The following is a 22471-nucleotide window of genomic DNA, read 5'->3' on the forward strand; positions in this document are numbered from 1 at the left end:
CTGAGATTTCGGGGGCCCGGGGCGAACTAAAAATTGGGGGGCCCTAATATACAAGCCATTATTATTATTATTATTATTATTATTATTATTATTATTATTATTAGTAGTAGTAGTAGTAGTAGTAACAATTAAATCCAAAATCTGTATGTGTATCCAAAAAATATACATAATACCTTAAAATTTTCTTCTAACATTCCTCGATGCAAAGTCACTTATGATAGGGTCGATGTCAATCTCATCCAATAATTTCTTCTCGATGCATAATGTGGCCAAACCATTTAACCTCTCTTGAGTCATGGTTGACCTCAAATAATTCTTCAATAATTTCAACTTTGAAAAGCTTCTCTCGGCCGATGCGACCGTCACAGGCACAGTAAATAAGATGCGATAGGCAATGGATATATTGGGGTAACAATCAACTTCTCTGACATGCCTGAAAATCTCCATAGCAGACATTGCGCCATCTGGCAAAGTGAATCTCATAATCTTCAATTCAGAAATAAGATCGTATACCTCAACATCAGATGAACCATTAAGAGAGAAAGTTTCTGCAAATTTTGTGCAACATTCTTCAAGTTCATTGTCACTTAATGACGTGAGAGTGCCCGAGCTCAATAAAAATCCGAATATATCTTTAAAGACCATGAGTTCTTTAAATCTATCATTCAAAGAAGTGATCGCCATATCAACCAAAACATTAAAATATTTAACTTGGAAAGCCTTCTCAGCTTCCAAGATTTCTTCTTGACAATCACTTTCATCATACTGTTTCTTCCTCTTAGCATGACGTTTCACTGGAAACAATGGCTCTATTCCCATTTCAGTTGCAATACCTTTAGCGATGGTCAGACTTGAAGAAAACCCCTCATCTCTGTACTTCTCAAAATATTTTGTTATACCTTTTATTTGCTTCAAAGCGGAGTCAATGCACATGGTTGACGATTGCAACATCTTGCTAACTTTATTTACAGCAAATAGAACATCATGCCAGATAATCATACCAACTATAAACTCAAAGCGACCAAGTGCATCAAATAAATTTTTGGCATCACTTTTATCTTTAGGATCAGTGTCAGAAGCATGACGTAACTCAGACAAAGCTGACCTTAACTCAGCGGCTTGATATCTTATTGCTGTAACACTTTTGATTCTACTCTCCCAACGAGTATTGGACAATGATTTCACGGTCAAACTAGGAACATGTTTAAGCAAAACATTCCACCTTTTTGTAGAGCCAGCAAATAATACATATATGCGTTGAACAATTCCAAAAAATGAAACAGCTTTCTCACATGATTTTGCCATATCACAGAGAGTGAGATTTAGGCTATGACAAGCACATGGCATATATAATGCTCTTGGATTCATATCAAGTAACCTAGATTGTACCCCTCGGTATTTTCCTTTCATATTAGAACCGTTATCATATCCTTGACCCCTTATATCTTGAATATTTAGGCCAAAAGACTCAACAGAATCAAGCAGTACTTTGAAAATCCCTAAGCCAGAAGTGTCATCCACTTTCAAGAACCCCAGAAAGTACTCCTCAATTTTTATTTTGCCATCAGACAGATTAACACATCGAACTAAAAAGGTCATTTGTTCTTGATGACTAACATCAGGGGTACAATCTAGGATAACAGAGAAATACTTGGCCTCTTTAACAACCTTTATGATAGAACATGTGATGTCAGAAGCCAAAAGAGATATCAGCTCATTTTGTATTTTATGACTGAGATAGTGATAATGGGTTTCCTTGTTCTCAACACGTCTAAGGTGATCTTGCATTACCATATCAAATTCTGCAATCATCTCAATGCAAGCTAAGAAATTACCATTATCATCCTTGTAAAGCTGCTCACTACTTCCACGAAAAGCCAAGTTGCGTTTACCAAGATATTTCACAACTGCTATTATTCTTAACAGAACTTGCCTGACACGTTCTTTCTCCTTTGTTATTTGATGTTGCAAATCCTTATCAATAGTTTCCTGTTTTCTCAGTCTAACTCTCAATTCATTCCACTTGTTCATGTTATTAATATGCTCAATGCTATTTTCATGTTCTTTGAGCTTCTCACTAATATGCCTCCAATGTCCTAGTCCATCATGTGCTAAGGAACTCTGACTCCTGTTGGTGCTAGACTTGAAGATCTTACAACAGAAACAAAAAACTTTATTGACATTTTTTGAATAAACTAGCCATTTCCTATCATGTTCCTCTCCATTGCTTAATTTTCTATGATAATGAGCATACGAAAAATGTCTTCCTGTTTCATCTACATGGTATTCCATTTTTTCCTCTCTGATAGGCCCTTTCTCAACTAAGATATCTCTTGCTTTATTATCAAGATTATCCCAGTTTTTTGGATCATAAATATCGGCAGTATAAACTGGTTGTTCATCAACACTAGCAGATTGGGCATGTGCATCCGACGAATTACTTACATTCTCGGAGCCACTTACATTGTCATCGCCGATGTTGGAGTTGATATTTTCTTCTTGCTGATTAGAGTCCGAGTTTTCATTTGTTTGTTGCTCTTCCACAATGGCAACAATCGCCAACGCATCAGCTGGGTCCGGCGGAGTAATACAGGCACCAATATCACTTGGCATGAAAAAATTGCGAATACCTCCGCGCTGTGACTTTATAAGTTTATTCTCTTTCTCCTTTTTTTTCCTTTTGTGGCTACCCGATGGATAGTTCCTCTTGCTGGGCGCCATGAGAACAAACACAATGCTGAAAAAATAATATTGAATCAATTGTTGAACGGTGCTAGCTGTAAACCAAAGTCCAAAGAATTTTTTGTATGAATAATATACCTCAATACCTAATGTCCAGAATCCTGACGATCAAACTTCAGTAGTCTGTACCTGTCTAGAGTCTGCAGATTGCCGAGAGGAGAGCAATTGAGAAAAGACCAAAGGAGGGTGAAGCAGGCCCTGGGGTGAAGATGGAGGCCCCAAAACTGAAAACAACGACCAACATAATCAAATTAGAAAGGAAATTACCAGGGGACGGCGAGGTCGGAGTGCGTCTGTGCGTGCACAGCGTCGGCGGCTAGCGGGTAGGGGCGTAGGGCTGGGACCTGGGAACTCTTCGTGATGGAAGAAAGGCGTCGAACGTAACAGGAAGGGAATCACGTCCAGGCGCTGATTGCTCTTTAATTCGCTATCTTTCTTTTTTTCCAGAGGATCTCTCGCTGTTTCATGGGAACGATCTCGCGATCGCTGGCCGCTAGGATCGGACATCGCTGTTGCCGATTGGGCCTCGTTTCTTTCTCTTTTTTTGCCGATCGGGCCTCCTACTTCTGGCGCCCTCCTACTACATGCATACCTCGGGGGGGCGCCTGGTTTTTGGGGGCCCGGGGCGGCCGCCCCCCCCCCCCCCCCCCCCCCCCCCAGGGCCGGCCCTGGGTGTTTTCTGAGGTAGATCCGTTTTTTGATCCGCGTGTGCACTCTTTTGATCGCGTGGAGAGGACAGGGAGGCGCATGCCGTGCAGCAGCGAGCGCGGATCAATTCGTACCGCGACACCATGGCAGGCCTAGATGGCTTTGATCTGGTTGCAAAACCAATGTGTTTTTCGCCGCGTTTCATTTACTTTTGTGGATTTTATTTAGTTAATCGATGATGAATCAGGTGTTGCGGCGGTCTTATCATGTGTCCCGATTCTGTTTACTACTCCCTCCGTCCCAAAATATTTGTCGGATAAATTGATAAAAATGGATGTATCTAGAACTAAAATATGTTTAGATACATCCCCTCCGAGGAGTATTTTCGGACGGAGGGAGTACTTGCTAATACCAGATGGATCATATCGACTGGTGTTCCATTTACTAATGTTGTTTTTGCGGCAGATAAGGACGCTAATCATCAAGAAGCACGCGCGAGGAGGCAGATAGACATGGAAGCGGTTCCTCCATCCGCGGCTATGCAGGGCGCGCCCATGGTACGTGACGTGCGTACGACAAGAGCATCAGCTCGCTTTTCTGGCCATTTGGTTGCTTTGCTTTTTGTTCATCCAGCCCGATCTATTGGATTACTCTACTTTTTAATCTGTTGACGCACTAGTAGAAAAGGGGGCAATGGTCTAGGCCGGGTCAGCCCATTAGTCCCGGTTCAATTCAGAACTGGGACCAATGGTGGCATTGGACCCGGTTCGTGAGCCCCGGGGGCCGGCCGGGCCACGTGGGTCATTGGTCCCCGTTCGGCTGGACCTATTGGTTCCGGTTGGTGGGACGAACCGGACCAATGCGCCTCGCTCCTGGCCCACCACCATTGGTCCCGGTTGGTGGAATGAACCGGGACCAAAGGCTGCCCTTTAGTCCCGGTTCGTGGCACGAACCGGGACCAATTATTTGCCTATATCTACCCCTCGCCCGCGAGCAGAGCACTCCCAGTGCTCTGTTTTTCGTGGCCGGCGAGAGGAGAGCTTTGTGGTGCTCTAGCTCACCTCCTATGCACACGAGGTGTTCGATGGAATGCCCGAGCCACACTACTTAAGCTTTCTCCTCTCCAAGCTCGACCTCCAAGCTCCATTTTCCTCAATATTTGTCTAGGTTTAGCAGTCCGTCACGTCCCGTCCCCGTCTTCACCACCGTCGATCGCCCGGGCCGATCTCGTCGCCGGCACCACCGTGGTGAGCCTCTTGTTCTTATCTTCTTTCTGAGAGGAAAAAAAATTTTACTTGTATATTTATATAGATATTTGTATAATTTTCTTACTTTTATTATTGCATCTTATATAGTGCGATGGTTTTGGTATCCGCCCCCGTCGACCCTCGTCCTGTCTATGATTCAGATGTGGTATATATTATCTTTTCATAACTATTGGTTCATTTATTGTTTATGACAATTATGCCGACCAACGTGACATAGATTTTATTTATCTAGGAGGTTGTTGAACTGGAAATTCCAACCGACCCTATTGTCGAGAGGTTAGATTTAGTTGAACAAGAAAACAATTTGTTGAAGGAAAAAATTAGAAAAATTGAGAAGGAGAAGATGATATTGGAGTTGCATGTTGCGGATGTCGTCGATGATCACAAGATCAAGATGGATGCAATGCGCTTGAAGATTAGAAAGATTAGAAAATATGCCATTCATACCGAGGCTTGGTATCATTATGCCGTTGGATCAGTTGTTACATTGGTTGCGATTATGATCGCATTTGTTTTCACATTGAAATGTTTTACATAGTTTCAGTGTATGGTTTAGATGCTCTGCGGAGCTTTATGTTGTTAGATGAGAACTATGTATGTACTTTGGTTTTAATGTGATGATGAACTTCTATTAATTTGGTCACTTAATTATCTATTCATGATGTTCTGTAATGATTTTTGACACACTTAATTATATATAATGCACGCAGATGAACCGGCAATGGATGTACGGTTCAAGACACACCTCCAAGTACATTAAGGGCGTGCATGATTTTCTCGAAGTGGCTGAGGCAAACAAGCAGAATGATTTTATGTGTTGTCCATGCCCTATATGTGGGAATACGAAGTCTTACTCTGACCGGAAAATCCTCCACACCCACCTGCTTTACAAGGGTTTCATGCCACACTATAATGTTTGGACGAGGCACGGAGAAATAGGGGTTATGATGGAAGACGGCGAAGAAAAAGAGTACGATGACAACTATGTGCCCCCTGAATACGGTGATGCTACTGAAGATCAAGAGGAACCAGACGATGTGCACGATGATGCTGCAACGGGCGAAGCTGCTGAAGATCAAGAGGAACCAGACGATGTGCCCGATGATGATGATCTCCGTCGGGTCATTGTCGATGCAAGGACGCAATGCGAAAGTCAAAAGGAGAAGCTGAAGTTCGATCGCATGTTAGAGGACCACAAAAAAGGGTTGTACCCCAATTGCGAAGATGGCAACACAAAGCTCGGTACCGTACTGGAATTGCTGCAGTGGAAGGCAGAGAATGTTGTGCCTGACAAAGGATTTGAGAAGCTACTGAAAATATTGAAGAAGAAGCTTCCAAAGGATAACGAATTGCCCGACAGTACATACGCAGCAAAGAAGGTCGTATGCCCTCTAGGATTGGAGGTGCAGAAGATACATGCATGCCCTAATGACTGCATCCTCTTCCGCGGTGCGTACAAGGATCTGAACGCATGCCCGGTATGCGGTGCATTACGGTATAAGATCAGACGAGATGACCCTGGTGATGTTGACGGCGAGCCCCCCAGAAAGAGGGTTCCTGCGAAGGTGATGTGGTATGCTCCTATAATACCAGGGTTGAAATGTTTAATGGCACTAACAAAAAGTTTATAATTTTCCTAAAACTAAAAGCAAAAACAATTAAAAAATAAAGCAAAAACAAAAGAAAATAAATAATGCAGAAAACAAAAGAAAAAAACAACAATAAGTATTTTGTTGTAAGTAGAAACAAAATAAAATAAATAAAGCAAAAAAGAAAACAAAAAAACAAAAAAAGTGTTTTCAAATTTGAAAACTAATGGCACTAAAAGAAAGTTTATAATTTTCCTAAAACTAAAAGCAAAAACAATTAAAAAATAAAGCAAAAAACAAAAGAAAATAAATAATGCAGAAAACAAAAGAAAAAAACTTGAAAATAAATAAATATAGCAACAATAAGTAGAGAAAAAAACAAAAAAATGCCTCCTACTGGGCCCCCACGGCCTGAATACGACTAGAAACCCTACTGTGGGCCAGGATTCAGGCCCGCAGTAGGCCCAGAAGGCCCATCAAGCAAAGCAATAGCAAGTAGGCCCGAAAGCCTGCGGTGGAGAGGAGCTCGAGAGGGGTGCGGCAGTGGGGCTTATAAACCACTGCGCGCCCCTCTCGACTAGCGAGGTGGGACTAAACTTTGGCCCTAAGGCGGGCAGCACAGAGGCCTTTGATCCTGGTTGGTGCCACCAACCGGGACTAAAGGGGGGGCATTAGTCCCGGTTGGTGCCACCAATCGGGACCAAAGGCCGCCGGTTCCCGCCCTTTGGGCTGCCGAAAAAGAGGCCTTTGGTCCCGGTTGGTGGCACCAACTGGGACTAAAGGGGGCATTAGTCCCGGTTGGATTCACGAACCGGGACCAATGCCCTTCGTATATATACAACACTTAGCAGTTTTCGTCAAAATCCATCTGTTTTTTCTCGCCCCGACGCCTTCTGCTCCTCGTCGCCGTCGTCGCTGAGCCCTGCCCCGACGCTGTCAGGCTGGTCCACCTCGCCGTCGCCATCGTCGAGCCACTGCCCCGACACCGTTGCCGCGCCCGCCGCCCCTGCCGGCCCTGACCCCGTCGCCGTCGCCGCGCGCGCCGCCCCTGCCCCGACCCCGTCGCCGTCGCCGCGTGCGCCACCCATTCCCCGACCCCATCGCCGTCGCCGCGCGCGCCGCCCCTTCCCCGACCCCGTCGCCGTCACCCCGACCACACGCCGCCGCCTTCGCTCCGGCCGCGGGCGCCCTTTCCTCTTATTTTTTTGTGCATTTTATGTATATGTTCTCTGTGTATATATGTATATGTTCTCTGTGTATATATGTTCATATATGCAAAAGTTAGATTTTAGAAAAACTTTATATATGCAAAACTTTATATCTGCAAAAATTCATACATATATGTAAGTATATATGTATGTATAGATGTATGTATGTGGATACATGAGGGGGGTCGATATACCCCCTCTCCGATAGCATTTTTCTGCATTTTAGGTTAGTGTATATATATGTTGATGTATATATGCAAAAGATAGATTTTTAGAAAAAATACTATTTTTTCTGTTGATGATATGATGATGTTTTTTTTCATATATGCATTTTTTCATATATGTATTATTTTTTTAAGTTGTTAGTACATATCGATTTTAGGTTAGTGCATTTTAGGTTAGTGTAGAGGAGAAATTTAAAGTAAAATAAGGAAAAGGAAGAAAAGAGGAAGAAGGAAGAAGGAAGAAAGAAGAAGAAAAAGAATGAGAGGAAAAAGGAAAATAAGAAGATGAAGAAGAGTAGAGGAAGAAGAGGAGAAATAAATAAGAAGAGGAAAAAAGAAGAAAAAGAAGAGGAGAAGAAGAAAGGAATAGAGGAGAAGAAGAAAAAATAGAAAAAAATTTCTATTTTTTCTTCTTCTCCTATATTCCTTTCTTCTTCTCCTCTTTTTTTTTCTTCTTCTTCCTTCTTCCTTCTTCCTCTTTTCTTCCTTTTCCTTAATTATTTTTCTTTCTCGTCGTTGTCGCGTCGTTGTCGATATAACCCCCTCGAGATAACTTCGACATGAGGGGCAGTCGATATAAATACCCCCCCCCCCTCGGCCCTCTCGCTCGACCAAAACTCTCGAGGACACCCAAACCCTAGAGAGAAAACGATGTTGGTCTCCTACCCCCTCCCGCCGCGCCCCTACCCGACAAATTAACTCTCTCGAAGCGTTGTTGTGTCGAGGCGACCCCAAACCCTAGAGAAGCAGCGTCGAGGCCACTAACATGATTCCTTATTGTGATTAGTATATATATATATATATATATATATATATATATATATATATATATATATATTAGTGGCAAACGTAGAACTAGCCAGCTGATATATATATCCATCTGTATCATATATAAACATGTTGTAAATATTTGCAGAAACTATGGATCACTGCCGAGACGAAGAAACAGAAGCGATATTGAGGGACATAATCGCAAATGGAAGGGATGAAGTTGCGTCATTTCTCCTCGACACCGTTGTTGGTCAGCTGGAAGAACGGGGTGAAGAAGAGGGCTATGTTCATGATGGCTTCGGCCCATTAATGCCGGTACAAGAACAGGACTATGTTCATGATGGCTCCGGTGACACAATGGAGGAACAAGAAGGAGACCGTGCTGACTACTCCGGTGACTGAACCGAGCCCGGCCAGGTATATATATATTAGTTAAGCCCGTGCTGACTAGTTAATTGATGCTTCCATTGTTTTGGTATATGTACACATATTAATTACTCTTGTCTTTCTTTCTTATAGTTTCTAGCCCTCCGGATCGAGCACAACTTCGGTAAGGAGACGAGGCCCGAAGAAAAAGTTGAGCTCGGATGAAAAGTTTGAGATCATAGAAATCGCGCCCGACGGCGAACCGATTGAACCCATCCGGACAAGGAAGGCATTTTCTTCTCAGTGCGGGGTTCTTGTTAGGGAGAAGATCCCGATCAGCATCCAGCAATGGTATAAGCCTAAGGAGGAAGACCCTGAGGTGTCTTATGTCAATGATATGCAGAAAGAATATCTTTGGACTGAGCTGAAGGCAAATTTCACCCTACCGCCAGAGGAGGATCCGGAGAAGCCAGTTAAAGAGGAATTAATCAAGTCTTGTGCTCTTAAGAAGATGGCAACCCTAATGAGGAGGTGGAGGAAAGAGCTGAACCAGTTTGTCAAAAATAAAAAGACACCAGAATTCATCGGCAAATATGAGAAGATCAAAGATCACTGGCCCGCATTTGTGGCCCACAAGACATCGAAAAGAGTAAGAAGATGTCGGAGACAAACAAGAAAAATGCTGCGAAGAAGACGCTTCACCATCGCACGGGGTCAGGTGGCTACCTGCAAGCCCGGCCTAAGTGGTCCAAGGCTGAGAATGATCTGCTTGAAAAAGGGATCGAACCAGAGACAATGAGATGGCCAGACCGTTGCCGGACTTGGTTCTTCGGGTCTGGCGGAACCTTGGACCCTGTAACAGGGTTTTGCCAGTGGACGGACGAGCAACTGGAAATACCAGTCAAGAACCTTCGACACTATATCGATGCAGCGCAGCGAGGGACGTTCCTTCCAAACAGGGAGAAGGACGAGCTCACAATGGCCCTTGGGAATCCTGAGCACCCTGGACGGACACGAGGCACGCCAGGCTCCATTCCGTGGAAGGTTGGTTTTCCGGACGCAGGGGGTTACAAAACCCACGAGAGGAGGAAGAAACTGGAGCAGGACCAACTGCAGGCGCTGCACGAAAGGGTAATGGGGCTAGAGGATCGAGAAGAGGAACGAGAAGCAGCAGATCGCAGCAAACGACCTGCCGAAGCTTCCCCCGAAGCTACCCCGCCATCTCAGCGGAGAAGCAGCGTGGCTTCCACCAAGCTGCTTCAGCCGGAGCATGTCTTGACGGCTCCTGCCAGCTATCCCGTGGATGGTATCACGGAGTCTCAAAATTGCCACATGATGGCGCGATGGATGAATTTGAAGGTCAAGGCGGCTGTTGGCCAAGTTTATCCTAGTGGACCCGGCACAACTTATCACTGCCAGCCGATTCCAAAAGGATATGCTAAGGTGATGGTGGATGAAATAACGGAGGGATTTGAGGACCTCGTGCTTGACCACCCTACCGGTGAAGGGGAGACTAGGCTGGGTTCTGCTCTGAAGACTCCATGCCTATGGAAGAAGGAGCTCATCAACCTTCTGAACTGGACGCCTCCGCCTCCTCCTCCTGCTCCGGCGAGTCAGGGCACTCCGCCTCCTCCACCGCCTCCTCCTCCGGCGAGTGACGATCAGGGCACGCGTGGCGGCACTCCGCCTCCTACACTGGCGCATGGCGGCACTCCGCCTCCTTCTCCGCCTGCGCCGGCGCTCCCGAGCAGCCAGCAGCATCCTCCTTCTCCGCCTCGCCAGCAAGGGAGGAAGAGACCCACTGCCGCCCCGGCTGCTCCGGCGCGTCGTACTCCTTCTCCTCCGCCTCGTAAGCAAGCACGAAAGAAGACAGACGCCGCAGCCGCTCCGTCTGCTCCGGCGTCTAGTAGCACAACCAGAGGCGGGAGGCAATACAAATACGGTCCATCATCTCTCAAGCCTCTAGAGAAGTTACCGTACGAGAGGTCCGAGGAGGAAACGATACGATTGTGCGGACCCACGTGAAGGAGTTCTTTGAAGGGGTGAAAGCAAAGAGACATCCACCTCCGGAGGAGAAGGTAGATCCGGTGAAAGCAAAGCGCACTATCGATGCCCTGAGGAAACCACCAAAGTCTCCGCCGAGAACCAACTATGAGCGCATTACTGAACAGACATATCTCCAAGCCCAGCGGTCGGGAACTACTGTCAGTGCTAAAAGGTCAAAAGAACGAGCAAAGGGGAAAAAATTGCCCAGCTCGGCGAACAAGCACAGCAATCGTGCCCCCCGCTCAATGTGTCTAATGCTCCGGGGACGGTGGCCGGTTATGGCAATCTTGACGATTACCTGCCTGACGATGCACTTCCTGATTTCTTGGAGGTGGACGAACACAGATACGAGTACGGGAAGCCTCTCGTCAAAGATGAAAAATCTCTGACAACAATGATGCGAAGATTCCATAATTGGTACATGGAAACCTGCAGAGAGTCTGAGGGTAAGAATGCTTTGTATCTGCATATTAAAGAGGAGCACGATCTCGTTGCAAATGATCTGTTGACTGTTCCATTTGATGAGTTCTTCGCGTTCTTCAATCAAAAGGCCCTCGATAAACTAATGGTCTTTTGCTACTGTCTGTAAGTACTATTTCTGTCATTAAGTCTCTATATATAGCTCGGCTCTTTCATTTCATGTATTTATAATTAATTATCCTCAATATATTATGCAGATTGAAGATCGTCGAGTGCAAAAAACAAGAAATTTATGATATTGGGTTCATTAACACAAATATCATAGATGAATTTCTGGTTAAAAAGGACATCAAAGAGGCCGAGGACAACGTGCTACAATCATTGATAAAAAATCAAAACAAAGATACCATACTCTTTCCTTACAACGGCAAGTGAGTGTTACTGTCGTGTGCATATTCGGTTTCCCTTATTACTCGAGCGAGGTTATAGTAATGTAATTGATGAGTTATGCATGCGTGCGCAGGTACCACTATATTCTTCTGGAGATTAAGCTTGAGCGTGGACTAGTAACCGTCTTAGACTCGAGACGGAAAGATCCCAAATCCTATGCGGACATGACTGAAATGCTCAGCAAGTAAGTTCAATCGATCATTATCGCACCATATCGGCAACTTTTTGTTCATTTCCTGATATCTCAAGTAATAATAATTATTTTCTTTGTCTTGCAGGGTTTGGAAACAGTTCACCGCAGAAGCTCCGGGACTGCCGAAGGAGCTGCGATATACATACCCGAAAGTAAGTACTAATGGCTAGCTAGTTGCGCGCATCTCCCGTTGATTCTATAGCTATACTTTCATCAATGCCATTTATAATGCTTCATTATCAGTTTGATTGACCTCTATTTCTCGTAAAGTGCTTGTGGCAGGAAGAAGGGAATGATTTCTGTGGATACTACGTGTGCGAGTTCATCCACAACGCGACTTTGAAAAACAAGCGGGGCTACTCTCAAAGACAATATGAAGTGCGTAAGCAATAATATTCACAATTTCATTTTATTACACCATCATTTCTGTTGAGTTTCATTCATATATATGTATTAATTAACCCCCTTCTTCAAATTAGACGTGGCAGATGCGGAATGAACTCCTAGAACCAGATCGCATGAAAGCAATTCAAGAGGAATTGGCGGGATTCTTTCTTGACCACGTCATCAATAAAGCCGGAGAATACCATGTGGAAATTGATTTCAATTGCTAGGGGATTGTAATTATAAGAGATCTTATACATATTGTACATGCATGTATGTAGCCAGTAGCGTCAGATACTTGTTGTTCGACCAATCTCTCGGAGAAGGAGAGAGGTCGATCGATCACTTCTCTCGGTATGCATGAACTTCTGTACTGAATGGTTCTCTCGATCACTTATGTATATATAGTACGTAGATTCGATCAAGCACGAACATAAAAGAGGACACTTCTCTCTATTAATTAGCTAGCTAACACAATATATGAAACACATAAATTAACCCCCCAAAACCCCCAATCCCCCCCCCCCCTCCTTTCAAAAAAATAACAAAAACCCCAACCAATGGAATGCTGACGCGTGGATGCTTTTTGGTCCCGGTTGGTGCCACCAACCGGGACCAAAGGCCCCTTGACTGGGCTCGGCGCACAGAGCCACGTGGAGGCATGTTAGTCCCGGTTCTTGTTTGAACCGGGACTAATGGATGGAGGTATTAGTAACGGCCCATTAGTCCTGGTTCATGAACCGGGACTAAAGGCCCTGACGAACCGGGACTATTAGGTGTTTTTCTACTAGTGACGTTACGGTTGATATGATTGGTGACACATTGCTTCTTATTACGCGGATTGCTAGTTGCTGGCTGGCTGGCACATTGTGTGTTAATGGTGGTCCCGCTGCTTAACTTTCTACGTATTACACATACACTTGGGACCGTGATTCGTGCGACATGTCTTGTTGCCAAGGTTTGTTAGAATCCGGGACTGCACCGGATTGCTATGCGTGATAGATAGATCCGGGCACCCAACCTAAAGTGGGATGTAGTACGTGATTTGCCGATTAAATGAGCAGAATGCCGTTGGAAAAACAATAGGTAGTAGCTAGGAGTATATTACTCTAGTTGTTACTGAAGATGCTCATGTTTAATTTGGTCTTATGTCAGTTAATTTTACTGATGATCCATTTTTGATGAATCATGCACCGATAGATGCACCTTGGGTCATCATATTTGTGCAAGTGCTCCTTTAGTTTTTGACACGTACGAAATTTACTCAGCATCGATGATTTCAAAATCGTAGCCGAATGTGGCTAAATCTGCTTCGCATTAGACAGAGCAAACAAGAGACTCACAACTAGGCCACATTTTTTAGCTAATCTCACTTTTAGCAACTACAGTAATTAATTTGTTACCTTGTTGACATCATTTTTTGATTACTGATGCAAGCATGCAACTAGTTAGAAAATTGTTTTCTTAATTCGTCATCAACACTTTTCGTGATGCTTGCATGGGCATCTATGGAGACTCTAGTAGCTCTATTTAGTTGTCTCATCGTAGGGAGGGAGTCTGAACATGTGTGAGCATCGTACGTGTACCATCTTATTCTGCCCCTTTTTGTTTTTTGTTGATTCGAGGCGATCTGTTGGATCCGTCTATTTTTGATCTGTTGACGTTACATTTGATGTTGTCTTTCTATATATGCCTGCCGCCATCTAGATGCCCGCTGCTGTGTCCCGTATTTCTTATCTCTACTCCTAATGGACGAATTGGTTGAATAGTCCCCCCCACTTTCAACTGGTTTATTTTCAACCGGTTTATTTTCAACCGTTTTTTCTTCGTCCCACCTCCCACCAGCCCCTCCCACCGGTTTTTCTCTTTTCTCGTCTGACCGGCAATACCCAACGTATTTATGGTAATCAATCATAATTAATCCACGTATAGTAATAAATCAATCCAGGTATGGTAAGGTCATAACTCAGGAAATTTTGAATATGGTAATTATATGGTAATAAATTTAAATTACCCCAAAGGCTATCAATCCAGGTATGGTAAGGCCATAACTCGGGAAATATCGAATATGGTAATAAATTTAAATTACCACCAGGTATGGTAAGGCTATCCACGTATAGTAATAAATCATATAGTAATAAATCATAATTAATACACGTATAGTAATAAATCAATCCAAGTATGGTAATGTCATAACTCAGGAAATTTTGAATATGGTAATTATATGATAATAAATTTAAATTACCCCAAAGGCTATCAATCCAGGTATGGTAAGGCCATAACTCGGGAAATATCGAATATGGTAATAAATTTAAATTACCACCAGGTATGGTAAGGCTATCCACGTATAGTAATAAATCATATAGTAATAAATCATAATTAATCCACGTATAGTAATAAATCAATCCAAGTATGGTAAGGTCATAACTCAGGAAATTTTGAATATGGTAATTATATGGTAATAAATTTAAATTACCCCAAAGGCTATCAATCCAGGTATGGTAAGGCCATAACTCGGGAAATATCAAATATGGTAATAAATTTAAATTACCACCAGGTATGGTAAGGCTATCGATCCAGGTATGGCACGCCCTCACCTGATCACCTATCACAATCTCCAGCCCCACGCACGCACCAAAGAACCCACCCGGCACCAAACACAGCTTCTCTCGATCCCCTCGAGTAAACACCGCCGCCGCCGTGCGATCTTCCTGACACAGACGCCGTCGCCGCCTCCTTCCCACCTACGGCGTCCCCCACGTCCATGGTGACGGCGCTCGCGTCCTACACTGACCCTCCGCCTCATATAGGTTGGTCGTTGATGGAGTGGGATGTGCCGCTGCGGTTTGGGGAGGCGCAATCACGATCTGGTTGGGATCTCAGTGTGGAATCGTTCTCTGCGATGAAGGATGGCGCTGCCTCCCTGGCAAATGGGATCGGAGGAAGGGGCTCTACGTCGTGAATGTCGGCGAGGCAGCGGTCGAAGGCGAGCCCGACGGTGAGCACGGGTGTTCGTTCCATGAAATAGGCGGCCATGGAGGGCGGATCTGAGGCCACCCCAATCGCCGGTGGCCCTTCCTCCCATCGATCATCGCCTCCATTCTCTCTCTCCTCTAAATCTTTGTCGCCCCTGCCTGATTCTGGCCGACGCCATCCGGCTCTCGCATCGACCACCACCAGCACGGCTGCGGACGAGGCGCAACCGCAGACGCTGCCGCCGCCATCCTCATCCACCTCCTCCACCATCCTTCCCAGCCGTCGTCGGGGGCACCCGCCATCTGCGCTCTAGCCCACCCGCTCCCTCCTATCCCCTCCCCCTGCCTGCCAGCCCCGTGATCCATCGCACAGATGGCAGGTACTACAGCGACCTCCTCCCCAGCGGATCCGGCCTCCTCCGATGGAGATCCATCCTGGGCACCGCCTTATTCTCATGCGTGCACGTCTATATCAACGTCTCATTCCACCTCACCTGAGCCTTTACCTTCCCACGTCTGCTTCAGATCCACATCACTTTGCAAGGTACGTGCTTGATTGTTCCGAACTGGATCGATGGATTGTGCAAGGTACTTTGGGTGTCGTCATTGACGGCAATTGTCACGCCATGCTACCATCGGAGGGGTCCCTCATCGATGATTAGGGTCTTCTGAACTGCACGAGCTCCATTGAGAAGGATGTTTTTAATTCTGGTTTTGCCTACATGCTTTCTTTGCCTGTATCTACTTAGCTAATGTCTTCTTATAGATAGTAGCTGCTGAAGTGGTGATCAAAGTTGTTCACTATAAGGAAACAACCATGATAACAAAAGTGTATATTCCCTGACCTTTGACCTGAAGTACTTTTTCATTAGAAACTTGCAACAGCCAGGCATTGAAGTTAGCAACAGCTTCGTACGTACTGAACTAATTTGCAGCAACACGTACTGAACTAAGTTAGGTTATGCTCATCGTTCCAACATGCTTAGTGATAACCACCTAGCAAGCTGATCAAACATGAAAAAATTGAAGTGCTACTGCTAATCGTACTATTCTGAATGTGAAAATCTATTTAATTGGCTCTTCTCTAATTGTACACTTGCATAAATCTTAGATCTTGCAAATTACAGTATAACCATAAAAGTCATGCTTTGACTCCTATAGGGCCTTTTGCACTTTAATATGACTAATAGTTTGCCTTAATATCACAGATTGTATTACTACCTTTCTAAGTGAATGACATTCAAGAAGGTCATTAAATAAAACCAAGAAATCCTTCTGGTATTGGAGTGTAGGAAAGTTGAGACTATAAAACCAAAAGGTTATATTTACATTTATTAGAGAAGGTTCTTTACTTTTTATAGGAAAACACAAAATGTTGCGATGTAGAGTCTAGGTGGTGGACCTCCTTGATCCACTTGGTGGATGAGGGCGACTCCGGTCCTGGCACCCATAGTGCCAGTGATCCAAAAATCATAGGGCCTGGATATAGCTCTAGCAGACGTATGCGGCTTGCGCATCGAGCTTGGTCGTCTCGAGCATGGAGATAGGCGAGTTGTAGACCAAGAGCTGGTACAAAGATAGGCGAGTTGTAGACAAGAGCTGGTGGGCAGCAAGAAACGCACGCACACCAAAGAACAAATCTGAGTCACATGCCTACTTCTATTGGTTTCTACAAAGAGCGGCTAGCTTAGATCTTAGACCAGTCGGTCACTGTCGAGGTCGCCAAGGTGATCTTACAGCACCGCCGTGGAGATTTCTCATGATTTTATGTAGGCAAGCCGCAAGCGGTGGTGGTGATTGGCTGGGTGGTGTCGCTGCCTTGGGAAGAGACGAAGTGATGGTAAAAGTAAGCAGGATCCGATGATTCTTCCGTGGGGATAGCCAAAGTCAAGATGTCGACTACAGACTCGTCGCAGACTTGCAGTGAACCTGGATGCGGCGAGCCTGATTTGTGAATAGATGGCGGGTCTTGACTTTGTTAGGCTGGGATTGGATGGTTGCGGAGGGTGGTGTGCTTGGTTGGGTTCCCATGGAAGAATGTGGCCTCCTCGTGGATCTGGTCATGCCCATCCTAGAGAACATTGTGTCCCTAGCTCCCTCGAGGAGCAAGGACAGTGCAAGCGGCAGCAGGGGGTAGGGGTAGATGTGGGGAGGGATGTCGGCGGCTGCTCGAGGTCATCATGATGAAACCCTTGACATCCCATCTTTATCAATGGAAGTGGAAGAGCACGAAGTCGAGATTGGATAGGAGTTTGAGTTCTTTTTGGCACCGATCGGTTCCCCACTTTAGAGATGTATTTTTTTTTGCGTGCGAGCAAACAGTGGGTTGATTCTAAAAGGGATAGGCACTTTTCAACAGAAGTGCATGACGGACCAAAATATGACCTCATTTTATTCGTTTGATAGATATCGTATTATTCGTTGTTGTTCGTTCGATGAAATTTCCTAATATTTGATTGTTGTGTTTCTAATTAGAGCACTCCATAATCACCCAATATGAGGGGATGATAAATGAAAGATACTGATTATAAATTTTGAAGAGCCCGTGGCAACGCACGGGCGTTATACTAGTAGTAGTAGTACATACATAGTAGCAGACCACCGATCTTTTTTTTCTTCTGAGTCTAGGTTTTTTTTAGTCTATGTTTTTTTTTCAGGGAAAACGATTTTTGAGTCTAGGTGGATCACTAATCAAGTAATGATGATTGCTGTCTAGTCTGTGTCGGGCTAATGTGATCTCGCTGAATAATTAATTACATTTTTTTGAGGGGTGAATAATTGATTACATGGGCCTGCAATACTTCATTCATGTGATATGTGTTGCCCAAATCTTGGAAGTCAATTGAGGCCTTCGATTTTGGATTCACGTTCTGATTTTGACTGGGCCGTCGACTGGGTTCACGGCCCCCCGCTTGTTCACGCAGCGTCTCGATGCCCCGCGTGGCGCGTCGCTCCGCCCCACCCAAAGCCGGCAAGCCCCCAATCTCTCGCCTGCCCGACTGGCGGTGCCGCCACCCGCACCGCCGCCTGCCCGACCGACTCGGGTCGCCTCCGCCCGCGCCCTCACACCTCGCCCGCGCCGCCACCTGCCCCGCCTCACGTCGTCGGTGCCCCTCACGACCCTGGCCCACACCTCCCTCGCGGCGCTCCCAGTCCGCTTGCCGCCCTGCCTCATGGCGAGAGGGGAGGTGATTTGGTCAAGCCGTCTGCGGTCCAGGTTTCTGGTGGCGACTGCTGCAGGTGTGCCGCCGCTACGACTGCGCCTTGGGCGTGGCCGCTTCATCCCGGTGGCCCGCTGGCTTGGTGAATGCGTGCACATCCTGCTCTTCCCTCTCTTTTTTTTTTTTTTTGCGGGTCCGTATTTGCGCCTTTCTTCCGTGATTAACTTGGTGTGCCGGCGACGTGTTTAGGGATTGGATGTGTCATGCTTGGTGCGGCATTTGGTGAATTCTCCTTTTTTTTAACCTTCAGCATTGCATTTTCTGTATGGAAAGAAAGCCTGGTTAAAATAGCTGCAACTATCCCCATACATGATAAGTGCAACCATTTTTCTCAGTTTAGTGCTTAGTTGAGCTTTCTTTCTGCGCATTTTCGGTACTGGACAGTTCAAGGTTTGTTTCTCAATTTCGCTGTAGGGGTTCCATGCAAACTTGGGTGCTCAATGCAGTGATTGGTATTCCATGCACATCATACTTAATGCCTCAGTCAAAAAGATTAGTTGAGAGTTTATTGTATTATATATGCAACCAGTCAATTCTCTTCGGCGTTGGTAAATATCTATCACTAGACTTGATTGAGGGACTAATCACCATGGTAAAATCAAGGTTAAATGGAGGTACATCAAAGACTGCACAAGATGTACCCTTGCAGGTTAAAATCAAGGTTACAGGATGTACTCCTGTGTCAATCAGTCAATTATCTTCTGTATGATCTACGATGTACCCTTGCAGGATGCATTTTTTTTCATTGAATAGATGCAACCCTGTTTAGATCGGATTCTCTAGTTGTAGGAGATAGATTCAACATTTATCGGAACAATTCATAGGTTATTATTGTGCACTCAGTAACATAAGGTATTACAGTTTTGGCTGCTTTTCATATAGATGTCCACCTGATTTCCTCGCTTACTACTCCATGTGAATTGCACAATCTAAGAGAAAGATTGCTCTTCTTTGGTTTTTCCACATGCCTTCATTTTGCATTATACTCCTTCCGTCCGGAAATACTTGTCCTACAACCATTCCTAGGACAAGTATTTCCGGACGGAGGGAGTATCATTTTGCTTTTCCCCAGAGCACGTGCTTAAAAAATTAAACTTCTGAAACAAGGTGATAACATATTATAGAATATACAGATGGTGTTGATCCGCCTCTTCTTATTTATTTTCTACGGAAATGTTTTCATTTGGGTTTTGGGCATTGGAAATGTTCTTGTGGGTGGCGATTTTTATGCTTTGAGTTAGATGACATTGTTTTTTTCATTATACCATCACATATGCACCCTAAGAGAAAATGAGTCTACAAGACACTAAATGTGACCATCTATGACAATACCTTTATATTCTTTTGCACTATAGAGGAACTAGTAACACATGCATGCATATTACTAGTCTAAATTACTCCCCACTATGACCAGTCTAAAATGGGATGTGATCTGCCAATTAAATGAGTACTCCCTCCATTCCATAATGTAAGACGTTTTTTGACACTACACTAGTATCAAAAAACGTATATTATGGGACGGAGGGTGTAGTTTACAAAACAATATTGTTACTTGGAGTAATAGGAGTATAATGGCTTACTTTGGTCTTACATCAGTTCAATATATGACAATCTTCCTTTCTGTAATAATCATAGCTAATCCTGTTTGAGCTACTAATTAATTTGTTGACTCCACTAATTACTGATGTAGCAAGTACTGTAGTTCGATTTAGTTGCTTCATCTTCCACAGTATTAAATCGGAGTTATGAATCGTGGCCCGTGCTGAAAACTAAGAGGAGACACCAAATAGGCAAGTCAGTTTTACTATTGTCACATTGTGCTACTATACTAAACCAGGAAAGCAGACACGTGTGCGTGTTGTTTAGACGTATCTCTGTTTCAGTGCTCTGCTTGGTCTGTTTACGCGAGCATAGTATTCTGAAAGTAGAGTAGTACGTGCTCTGTTTCACTCTTACCATGATGAAGAAACAATATGGTATTCTGAATCCCAAGCACATACACTGCACGTCCACTCCCCAAAGAATTTTTACTTTAGTTTTAGTAGTGTGCTCAACCTGCTTCTATTTACACGCATCTGATCGAGTTTCCTTCCTTATGTGCAGCCTACACAGCCTGAAGGCTGGGGCGAGCTGCCATGTGATCTGATAAAGCGGATTGTCAAGGATTATCTGTCTTGTGGAATCGACAGACTACGCCTCTCATGGATCAACCCGCACTGGGGCAAGACCATCTGCGATATGAAGCTGCCAGAACTGCCGTGGATGTTCCTTCCTTCAAGCAGCACTCCGATGTTTTTCGAACCTGTGACTCGGTGCCTGCACAAGATCTGGCTTCCGGCTGCACTTAAGAGTGGGCGGCTGTGTGGGTCACGGGGGCCATGGGTATTCATCAGTACTAAGGACCCGGAGCCACAATTCACTCTATACAACCTATGCAATGGAGAGAAGAGAGGTCGCATTGACCTGCCGTTGACGATACTGGACAAGCAAGGGGTGACTCGCTGCGCCAGGGTTGAGATGGCAGCCCTCTCACTCCCCCCTTCAACCGCTGGGTACACGGTGGCTGCCGTGGTACACATTGGCCAATCCCTTGATTACACCATAGCGACGTGGGAGTTCAAGGAGGATCACTGGACCGAGATTGGGAGTGCAGCAGACAGGGTGCTGGACATTTTGTTCTATCAGGGCTCCTTCCACTTCCTCACGTCCAATGAAGATCTCATCAGGCTTGTTCCGGAGGGCCCCTCCTTCAGAATGGTGAGGTATCATGTTGAGTTACGCTCGAGCAAACCGCTGGATGATCTCTATGAAGCTCAGGATGGTACCATGCTGAGGAGGTACCTGGTGGAGTCCACAGCAGGACATCTTCTGTTTGCCGTGAAGAAGACTCATTGTAGCAAGAGGACGGTTGATATCAAAGTTTTCCGTCTGTCTGTTGACGATGCCGGCCAGGCCACATGGGTCCACTACAAGAACACAGCGGGTGAAATGATTTACCTAGGTCAGGCTTCTTCCATATCATGTGTCACTCAGTCTGAGCCCACTATCCATTTTCTTGATGACCGTCTGGTGAAGAGCGAGGATGAGGCGGATCGCTACCACAGGAGGGACATGGGAGGGTTGCGACCCCATGTCCTCCAGGTTAGTTGGTACAGTTACCGAACACCAAACGAGGAATCCAGGTTCAGCTATCGAGCACCAGATGACATAGGAGCGACTGACGTACCAACACCGGTTTGGTGCGAGCCCCAGTCTGATGGATTTACCATGTGACTGACTGCCACTCCTGTGACCATCATCGTCAATGCTTAGTCCAGCTCCGCTTGTTTTCATGGATTGACATTACCCTTTTCTCTCTTTACTCATTATATATATAGAGAGAGTGTGCTAGCTGTATGTGGATTCTGCTTTCTAGGATTGCAATTCCTGGAAAAGGGGAATTTCCGAGTATTGGTTCTACCATGTTAGTGACCGTCACTCCTGTGACTATCATCGTCTCTCTGCTTGCGTAGTCATAATGCGTCCTTTCAGATTTTGCTTGTATGAAAGGTGATTGTTACATGGTTAGTAATAACAGAGACAATTCTAGTGATTTTTGTTCCATTGGAGCTTGGACATCAACGCTTTAATATGCTGACCAGAATTAAGTGTTTATGACTATAGAATGCGTCTTCATGCCAGCTTGATATTTCTCGAGCATTTGACTCCCTTTCATGGCCATTCCTCAAGCACATCATGGAAGACTTGCAACTGGTGCGTTTTTTCTGAGGCATCTGGACTACAAATCGACTACAATAAGACCTCGGCGGTGCTCATCCGAGGGAATTACAGTATTAAGGAGAGAGAGTAGCGAACACACTTGGCTGCAGCGTTGCTAAGTTTCCAATCAAATACCTGGGGCCGTTAATTGACTCGGTGAGAGCAGTGGCGCTTGGGTGGCGGAGGGTTTCTTGGAAGGGTCTGGTC

The 22471-nt window shown here is 45.1% G+C and overlaps 1 protein-coding gene and 1 long non-coding RNA gene across 2 annotated transcripts; one reads left to right on the forward strand and one right to left on the reverse strand.

Annotated features, from left to right (window-relative positions):
* Positions 1–258: 258 nt before the first annotated feature.
* Positions 259–2946, reverse strand: LOC123133775 (uncharacterized). Its single transcript, XR_006465388.1, has 3 exons — positions 2821–2946; positions 2464–2737; positions 259–464 (listed from the first exon to the last, which is right to left on the reverse strand). It is a non-coding gene; the product is annotated as an uncharacterized lncRNA (long non-coding RNA).
* A 15314-nt stretch (positions 2947–18260) lies between these two features.
* Positions 18261–22154, forward strand: LOC123136183 (uncharacterized). The gene is made up of 2 exons (XM_044555501.1): positions 18261–18587; positions 20609–22154. The coding sequence occupies exon 2, from the start codon at positions 20744–20746 to the stop codon at positions 21776–21778; it is 1035 nt and encodes a 344-aa protein (XP_044411436.1). The 5' UTR covers positions 18261–18587; positions 20609–20743; the 3' UTR covers positions 21779–22154.
* Positions 22155–22471: the final 317 nt, after the last annotated feature.

Source organism: Triticum aestivum, chromosome 6B, assembly GCF_018294505.1.
Source record: "Triticum aestivum cultivar Chinese Spring chromosome 6B, IWGSC CS RefSeq v2.1, whole genome shotgun sequence".
NCBI classification, from domain to species: domain Eukaryota; kingdom Viridiplantae; phylum Streptophyta; class Magnoliopsida; order Poales; family Poaceae; genus Triticum; species Triticum aestivum.

Coding starts and splice junctions, on each gene's coding strand:
- LOC123136183 (XM_044555501.1), top strand. CDS start 20,744: ATGAAGCTGCCAGAACTGCCGTGGATGTTCCTTCCTTCAAGCAGCACT.